The sequence below is a fragment of the Engystomops pustulosus genome, chromosome 1 (assembly GCF_040894005.1).
Source record: "Engystomops pustulosus chromosome 1, aEngPut4.maternal, whole genome shotgun sequence".
Lineage (NCBI taxonomy): Eukaryota > Metazoa > Chordata > Amphibia > Anura > Leptodactylidae > Engystomops > Engystomops pustulosus.
Genome location: NC_092411.1, coordinates 228,386,419 through 228,396,034, shown reverse-complemented (window position 1 = coordinate 228,396,034; position 9,616 = coordinate 228,386,419). Strand labels below are relative to the sequence as shown.

General features: G+C 40.2%; 1 protein-coding gene across 1 annotated transcript in view; it reads right to left on the bottom strand.

The window, feature by feature from the left end:
• Positions 1-9,616, bottom strand: part of TMEM192 (transmembrane protein 192) — a 37,486-nt gene continuing 27,870 nt past the window's right edge. Inside the window, exons 5-6 of the mRNA XM_072120242.1 lie at positions 436-538; positions 1-210 (exon numbers count right to left, since the gene is read on the bottom strand). Coding sequence (XP_071976343.1) covers positions 93-210; positions 436-538 — 221 coding nt within the window. The 3' untranslated portion in view covers positions 1-92. The remainder of the gene's footprint in view (positions 211-435; positions 539-9,616) is intronic.

Here is a 9,616-nt window from a genome sequence, read left to right as displayed (position 1 = left end):
TTCATGTTGATAATGAGGTTTCTTTATTGCAACTTCGTATATTATCTTTTATCACCATGACATGCCACATGTTCCATTATTTAGCATTCTTCTTATGTCTGTTGTTGGGTCAGAGCCAGAATCTGTTGGCTAAGCAGAGCGTTGTGACGCTGGAGGTATTCTATGGTGTCGCCCTGTTTTTCAACCACATCTTCAAGACTTGCCCTTTCCCTGCACATGAAAATATAAGAGCATTGATGAAGGATGCAGCAAAATACATCATATTACATAACAATCTATCGACAAATATACTATAAAAGGTATTGGTGGCCATTTACTCAGATTCCAAGTAATGTTCTGTGACTCATAAATGTTAAAAACTAGCCTTCACCATGTAGATACGGAAAACAGCAAATGCATCCATGTTTATTTCTTGACAAAAACATGAAGTGTTACCTGAAGCCAATTCCTGGGTTGATGCGACTTTGAAATGAATGTATTTGTTCTTCTTCTATTATGTCTGGTCTAGGCATACTTTTATTGAACTTGTATATTTGCACTGAAAAGCAAAGCAATATATTAGATTATGTAAAGTTCTCTCACCATCATTATGACTAGAGGTTAAAAAACAAAAAGGACAGATCAATCTTATAATACTGTAGCTTTGTCTTGCACCACATAAAGCATTTTGGGGGTCTATAAGCACAGGCCCAGAGTCTCCCCTGAGGGAAGGGTGCTGATATATGAATGCACAGTGCTCAGAGGAGTCTTCGCCTTATGTTAATAAAATAGGACACAGGGGACGGCAGCAGAGGCTGGGTGTCTTCTAGTTCAGTATGAACACAAAATGCACCAAGATCCTCCAATTTTCTTCGGACACCTTTTCATTGGAGTCAGAGGAAGAGAAACATCTGATCTGGTATAGAAAAGAAGCTGCCATATTTTTCTCAATAGACAAAGATCACACTTGCTGGGCCCGATTATGAAGAACAGTATTAATATTAGTAAGTATTCTACTCGGAGGATACAGTGAAGCGGGAAGCAAGAGAGAACATTTGTCCATAAAAGTCACTACAGCCAGTAGAAAATGATTTTCAATGAACAGTCATTACGGCTTTCTGCAATTTCTGAATACCAGATCAGCCATACTTAAAATGATATGAGAATAATTAGAATTCTTAATTTCCAGAGATTTTACACCTGAATAAAAATCATTATTTGACCATTGAACCACACCCATCAAAGGGATTATTTAAAAAACCTTCCATAAAAGAGTAATATAGAAGCATATAGCTCTTCATAAAATGTTCCAGTTAAGCAGGAATTTTCACATTTTTAGCAGGTTAGGCAAGTTATAAGTAAAGTAGTATTACAGGGGAAGGGAAAATACAATAGATAAATAGAATTATGAACATGGGTGAAATCCATTCAATGCACCTAATTCCTGAACTTTCCTGAACTTCACTTCCCCAATATATGATGCCACATATAACGTCCTATTAAATCGCCTTTGTCCTCCTTTGTAAAAGTAGCATAGCCTTCCACCATTGTTCCTCTAGACCACCCGCTTGTGTGGGAGAAGAGTATATGCCTGGCACTGTGCGTTTCACAAGGACTCCCACAGAAGCGTGCGAATATCAAACAGCAGGTTGTAAAGTAATCAGCAGAGTCCCCACTGCATCGGTCGCTGGTGGTCCCTTCCTACCTCCTCCATTCTATATTACATTTTAGAACATGAGTGTTTATTACTTTATGGAGTTCATGAAAGAAAAAGAAAACAAACTGCCCATAACAGCGCTGTAAAAAGGTGCACTGATTTTTTTTTTTTTTAAATTATCCTCACTTAGAAATTTTACCCCTTACATACATATATTTCCATAGACTGACTAAAGCCATTCCTCAGCCCAAGCCTACCCAAACATGAACATGTGCTTTTTGTTACAATGTGAGCTATTGTGAGAGCCCATAGTGCTAGCTGTTGTAAGGACAGGTCCAAAAAGCTGTAGCCCAAACATTAGTGAGATAAGCAGTGAGTAGAAAGCCCTATCTTCTGAAACCTTTGGTTTGCAGGTCCCAATGCACACAAAAGATCATTGGCCAGTTCCACTGATAACGGTGAACCTCATTGACTTTCCCATCATGGTATGGGGAGCTTTTAGCCCATGTTCCATAGCAGACTACCTACTCATTTTCTATTAAGTCAACAATCACGTGCACAGATTCATTTTAATCCAAAAAATCCCAAGGCACATGCCTTTAGTTGTAACGATTTTTCATGATCAAACAACAATATTGTGGCTAACAAGTGACAATTCTCAAGCTGCTTGCTGGCGAAGATCGGCTTCAGGAAGTGGCTTCAAAAAGTGCACTGGATGGCCGAAACTCTGCTCTCTGTATCTCACATGTGTCCTATGAAAATGCAATAAAAACTGATTTTATGTCCAGCTAAAATTGTAATCCAGAGCCTTGATGTTTTTGTCAGGAGGTAGGTAGTAAGACTAGTCTTGAGGAATATACGTTGTACTTGACTGCACTAATAAATTGGCATGAGAGTCTTGTGTTCAGTACACACAATTCTTACATCTATTGCCCTTGTTACAATGCTATTCAATGCAAGTTTTTTTGGCATCTGGATGTATACAAGAATGTTCCCATTTACTGACACTAAAAGGACTCAGACTTTGAAACTCTGACAGGATGTTGTGATGTCTTATTTACTCAAGTACTTTACGTCTGGAAACCTTTCTTGCAAGTCCTCTTAAAGTTACATGTAGTAAATGGCTTGAGAGGAGTCACCAACCTATTTTGATTGAAGGAATCCAAATTTCTCATGTCAAATATGAAGACGACATTTTATTGCATTTCCTACAATTAATCTGATGGGAATTTTTTTTGTTTATTTACAACCTGTTACTATGGCTACAAGCATGGATCGAACACAGCAGGTTCAGAGGAGGTTGAATACCGCTTCATTACACTATGATTTAGCTGTATTTACACAATAACTGGTAAACCCCTGTAACAACAACCGGTTTATGGCACTGTAATCTTGGCATCTGATGCACTCTCTACAATCACATCTGTACAAACATTGCATTCATGGAATCTCAAGGCTGACCGCCATATGTGAGACACAACTGCACTAAAACCATTGTTATACACACAAAAAGGGCAGATTGTACCGGATCAACAAATCTGGGAAACCAACGTCCTAGAGAGAAGGAATGAGAAATGGAATTACGGCAATTAACTCAATTGCCCATGAAAATAAACAGTCAGTAATTTCAAGAAAGGAAATAAGAAAAATGGAGGTTATGAAAAGGCTTTGACAACCCCAGAGCGGAAGAGGAAAATATAATATATAATATAATATAATATATAAAAAACCTGAGTATGTATGTATGATGCAAAGAATTTTTAACAACCAGAAGAGCAGTATGGGAGTACACACAGGGGATTGGTTCAAGCAAAGGTTCTAAAATGTATGCAAGTTATCCCATCCACAGTAGAAGGCTAAATTCACACAAACCTCTGCCCGCTGTACTGAAGCATGGCGGGCACGCGACAGCGGTGGGGAACAGAGATACGTGGTGCACGTCACCGTATTACGGGGCAATATAGGACATGTCTTATCTTTTCCCCGGCTACAGATTGGTACAGGGCGGCACCCTACCACTCCGTCGGCCGTATATGTACATCCCCCAAAGGGAGACAAGACATCCAGAGAATGGGGGAATCCCATTCTCACTAAAGGGTGAAGTGGCAGGACAAGCAGGTGTCATTTCACTCCATTCAATACTATGGGAGGGTGGCAATGTATTCCTTAATTTATCAAAAAACTGTACAAACTGGACAAGGTGCAGTTTGCCTGTGAAGTGTGCAGAGGGCGGCAGATTCATGAACAGGGAACGTGTGACACTTTTGTCAGACAGTGCATGATAAATGTGGTGCAAGGTCTGATTATGCACTGGAACGGCCTTTTCAGTGCAGAATTTTGTGTCGCATTGGGTAAAGCGTGTCGTGATCACTTTATAAATACATGTGCAAGCAGTCTGCACTAAAAAGAATGTGGACATTAGGCACAATATCAATTACTGCTTTTGACAAAAATTCTCCAGTGACACGGTGCTTATCGGGTGCATTTGTAATAAAGATGACTCCATTTATCGCTATACCGTTGCTTGCTACAGACGGCGTATGTGAACCAGAAATTGGACTGGCCTCACAATGTGCAAGCACCTAAAGGCTACAGTAGACTCTACGTTTTGCATTTCCTAAGATTGTTTAGTATCAGGAGTTGGTTGCAAGGTTTTTTTTCTATCAACTGGTGGTGGAGTGCACTATGCTTGGAGTAGCATCTCAGGGTACTAGAATAAAAACAAATCTAGGCTTATAAGTTCATCAGGAGAGTTGGATTAGTTGTGGGTCAGGGGTTGGAATCAAGGGAGACTGTATTAAATAGGAGACTTCTGTTGCATTTGTTGACTGAACCAATAGCACAAAAGGTTCCAGCAATCAGCAATTACTAGGGTCAACCTGTAGAAACAGAAACTTATCGTTTCTGGAACCTAGAAGGTAATAACCCTATTGCCTTAGCATTTTATAGTCTGATCGGTTACTTTTAGTAGTACTTTATGTGTTACTAATGGGTTTTCATAGTGAGAATTTATTGTCAATTGTATCCCTTTTTTTTTTTTTTTTTTAATTTATATTTTCTAGTTGCTATATAAAAATTTCAAAAATGTGTTGGTTGATACTAGTGGTAAGTACTGCTTCCTTATGTCATCTGGTCCACATTATGTCCCCACTGAAAAGATAGAGAATAAAACGCTCATATGACACGGTAACATTGAAAGAGAGCAAGCAGTAAAACAAATATTCTGTGGCAGACACAGTTCAGCTAATGGAAATTCAACCATTATGGATAGGTAGGTCTATCGACATTGATAAGTTAGAGAATGAAATCTAAAAATAAGATAAGTCCACTACGCCTATGCAATCCTGAAAGATACACTCCTAGGATGCAATTGATGTGATGAATGCTATATATAATATAACACTACATACACTGTAGAGTTAAGTATCGGCATAGGCTGATAAGATGATGTAGAGTTGAGCTGTATTGCAAACAAGCCTTAAAGAACATAAAATAGAATAGTCTTCTCGTGTAGCAGGTGTGAAAACCCTAATTTTAAAAGCTTATTTCATTCAAGCACAGCAAGGAATGGGGAGAGAGTCAACTTCAAACACCTTCAATGACAAAAGCCAACTACTTAGTGAGATGTTTGTCCAATTAAATGGTAAAGGACACTGATCAGAAAAAGGATGATCACTTCTCTTTCTAAAACACCAGGGATGTAAGAGTAGAGGGAAAAAAAGCATGGAGTCTTTGAAGTTCAGGATTGTATAGAAATCAAAACCAGTCTTTGCCTTGGATGGGTTTTCACTTGCAAAACAAAATACAACCTTCAAAGTCCAAAAAGCGAAAACAATCAAAGTAAAAGGGATAACATCAAAGTAAAGCGAGGATTTTCAAGGAGAATGTAAAACAAACAAATAAACAATATTAAAGACAACAATAGGGGTCCCAAACACAAACCAGATAAGATGTAAGAGTCTTACACGGTTACAGGAATACAAAAATAGTGTAAGAACAGTAACTTACCTGTTAGAGTACTACAACGCTACTGTGTATAATTTTTACACTTGGAAAGCTGTTAGGATACTAAACGAAAGGTCACCATCAAAGCGGTCTAAAATAAAATGAACGTGCCCCCCACCATTACCCACACAGATAATGGCAGCATTTATAGAGAACGTCTGCATTTTTTGCCATGATTTTGATGTTAAAACACCATGAAGAGATTTCATAGTAAGAGCAAAACAGTGCTATAAAAATGCAAATTATGAAGCTTTAAAAAAAAAAAAAAAAAAAAACCCACATGTCAAGGCGATTTAAAACCACTAAACCAACAGATCCTTGTGGTCCGTTTTGAGTTCCTCCATGGCAAAAATAAACCTTTATACTTGCCCAGTAGTATATCCGGCTTCATTGGACTGGTGTGGTACCTATAGCACATGCGCAGGGAAGCAAGGTGTACTACATCGGCTACACTGCATTGGTGCGCATGCGCAGAGCTCCGGACCATGCACTGGCTGGATTTCAGTGAGGAAATAAAAAAAAAAAATACTGTGCATGCACTTCTTATTTGTGTGGTAACAGGAACTCTCAGCATATTTGTGATATGTAGTACATAAAGTCCTAACCTGAGAACTGTGTTCGGCCAGTGCACCGTCTGTCATTCATGGGAACATTTACCATTTACCACTATTGACTTTTACTTTCTTTACACTGTCCAATTATCTTTCTGATCTATTAGAAATGGAAAATTGGCAAATGATATTTAGCCCAGTGGCTTGATCACTAACCATACTATGCCACCATATCTGCTGATCCTTTACTCCTCCGCACAGGAGACAAATATATAGTAAATCCCAATAATCACTACAATGGATATATTCATGGAATGAACACTTCCTCTGACTCTTATAAGTTACTAGAATGTAAATTTGCAAGTACACAGATAGATTGACAGCCAAGACAGCCCATTAGTGTGGAGCTTCCCACATTTGGAATGGAGAAATCTGCAGCAGAAAACAGATGGATAAAGTCCATAAGCAAAGATTCTGCACTGTGTGCACGGTTACCACAAAATCATCTTGAGGGAAAATCAAATTCTGTTACAAAAAATCTAATAGGTTCTCCCCATAATTTTCTTTAATACATGGGGGCTTTCACTATAAAGAGATGGGACACTTATTAAAAAACTTAGAGGGAACCTGTCAACACAAATACAGCTAGTGACAGGTTCCCATAGAACCCTATCAACCAACAATAAAATGGAGATGGCTTTGATGCAGCTTCTAAAGATAACCGCTCTTCAGGTGCTCTTACTCCATATCAAGAGTCCTTCATTTGTATAAAATGCTAAAATTATACAGGTTAATACACTAATCCATGTAAACCTACCGGACTACTCATGACTGATGCAGGGTCTGGTGTTTACTTGAGTAAAAATCGGATTTCTGCTGCACACTGATTTAATTAGAGGATCCAGGTGCTCTGGAGAGGGTCCCAACCCCGTATCATGTAGAAAAATATAGGACTCCAGCAGAGGTCGCACTAACTTTTTTCCAGAAGAGTAATAATACTCCTTTCACCATTTTTGAGGAGTATTTTTAGCCGAGGAGGAGTATCAAATTTTCAGCAATACATATAAATAACTCCTAGGCATATACAGTGTTAATAGATGAATAGCAAGAAAATCATTACAGATACAACATAGCACTGTACTACCCTTTCTTACTAGCAAATCTGGGCAGTGGACCATACTATGACTACAGATTCCTTTTATACAATAGACTTTATTAGCTGTGTTCAATACACAGCTAATAGCCCGCATGGTAGAAGGGCATCCAATAACAAAGTCCCTTACACGATGCTTAACATCAGCAATGTGAAAGAAACTTTGTTATCGGTGTTGAAGACACTGCATCCTGTGTCCTGCTCAGCCTGTGCGCTACAGGGGATTTTTGGGAGTAATGGCGCCCCATTATGCGTTTATGACGCTTGGTGAGGCGAAAATGCGGCCTCTGATTAGGACCTTGGCATATATGTAGAGAGACGCTCTACATATAACATACATTAATCCATATGACCATCTCAGCAATGTACAGGACCAAAGTCCTCAAGAAAAAGAATTGGCCTTGTCCAAGATACGGGAAGAACTACAACTCCCAGCAAGACCTGAGCAGGATAAGAGTGGTAGTTCTATTGCAACATCAGATCTTTTTCTACTTATAAAACCATGTGGATAAAACTGATGTCCAACAATCTCAACATAACAAGTCAGATCGGAGGGTTTGTCACATTGTTCTGTATTGTAGATGGGATTCCTGCTGCTTCCAAAGAACCACTGACACTTGTACCAAACCCTCAGCTGTGAAAAATCATGAAAGAGCTGCCCACACAACCACAGGAAAGGTTATGAGTGTCCCCAACCCTTTTTCTGAGCGTTAACACTTCCCACAGCTGAGGGTTCGCTACAATTGTCTAGGAGAAGTGAATGAATTGGGTTTATAGGATACAATAGTAACAAAGCCACAGCTGTGCTAGGCATAAGTATTTGCAGAGGTGCAATCTATGGTGGGCTGCCAGGTCACTGATGTATATGGCGGCGTTCAGCTCCTGGAGGAGGATCTGCAAACGCCACTCATGCTCTGGACCTCCGCAAATCACTCCCCCGCATGGGTCCGCAGCCAAGGCAGCCGACAGCAGCGAGGTGCACGAGATGCCGTGTGTGAGTGCCGCCTCTCAGCTCACACTGACAGAACACCCCGCTCAGCAGCAGAGACACCAACGAGCGTGCCGGACCGCTCCGCCTGTGCGCTACAAGGAATAATTGCCAAGCGTACTTTGACGCATGGCAATTATTTTGGGGAGTAATAGCGCCTCAACATGCGTCTATGACGCTTGGTGAGGCGTTAATGCGACCTCTGGACTCCAGTCACACTGTTGAGTTGCAAGTTTAGGATTATTTATTTCACAAACTTCAAATGTGACGTTTCGGTCTACATTAGATCTTCATCAGACTCCGTTTGTAAATCGTAATGGGGCTTGAGGTATTGCATATAGCAATGGGGGCACCGTGGAGCAGGAATGGCGGTCGTAGCGGTGGTGTGGACTTGAAACATGTCTCAAATGTATTTTGAAAACATCTACCACCGGGATGAAAGACTGTATGCAAATGAGCCTGTGGGCCTCCAGGCTCCCTTAAAGAGATCTACCACCAGGATGAAGGATTATAAACCAAGCACACTGACATACCGGTGTATGACCCATCTGGCAGGATCCAATCTTGTCTTCGCTTCTATGCCCTGTCTTTAAAAGCCTTTAAAAAAAAAAAGAAAAAAACTTTTTCCTTAAAATCAAGCCCATAGGAAGCTTAAAGAAGAGCGGATCCTTGCAGATGGACCACACACCAGTTTGTCAGTGTGCTTGGTTTGCAATCCTTCATCCTTGTGGTAGATGTCCTTTAACAACTATTGAGCCTGGAGTTCCTCAGGCTCATTTGCATACAGTCCTTCATCCTGGTGGTAGAAGCCCTTTAACTCCTACCCATCCTCCATGGAGGCAGCTGTGATTTCCTGTGATCAGATACATACATGGGGTATATTTTGCAAATTATAAATGGTATAGAACCTTAGATGACATTATCCTGGTCACATGACACGGATGTGTCAAAAGGCACTGTGTAAAAAAATGTACACAATATGTCCTATAAGTAAATAGAGCTCTATAAGTCTGTAGTTGAATATTAGCAGACGGCCCTCAAGTACAAGGAGGCATGGCAGTGATTTGAAGAGACAGGGCTGTCAGTCAAAAAATGGGGTACGGGGTTCACTGGGAGAGGAGAAAGTCATATCCAGGATGAGAGAGGGCCAAAGAATGATAGTTACAGGCGGTTTTCTGATATGCAAATTGAGGTACACAGGGTCTCACTAATTTTAGGGGATATGGGGAGGACTTGTGCCCCCCCAAACTAACAGTTCCTGGATTACGATTTTGTTGACAGGG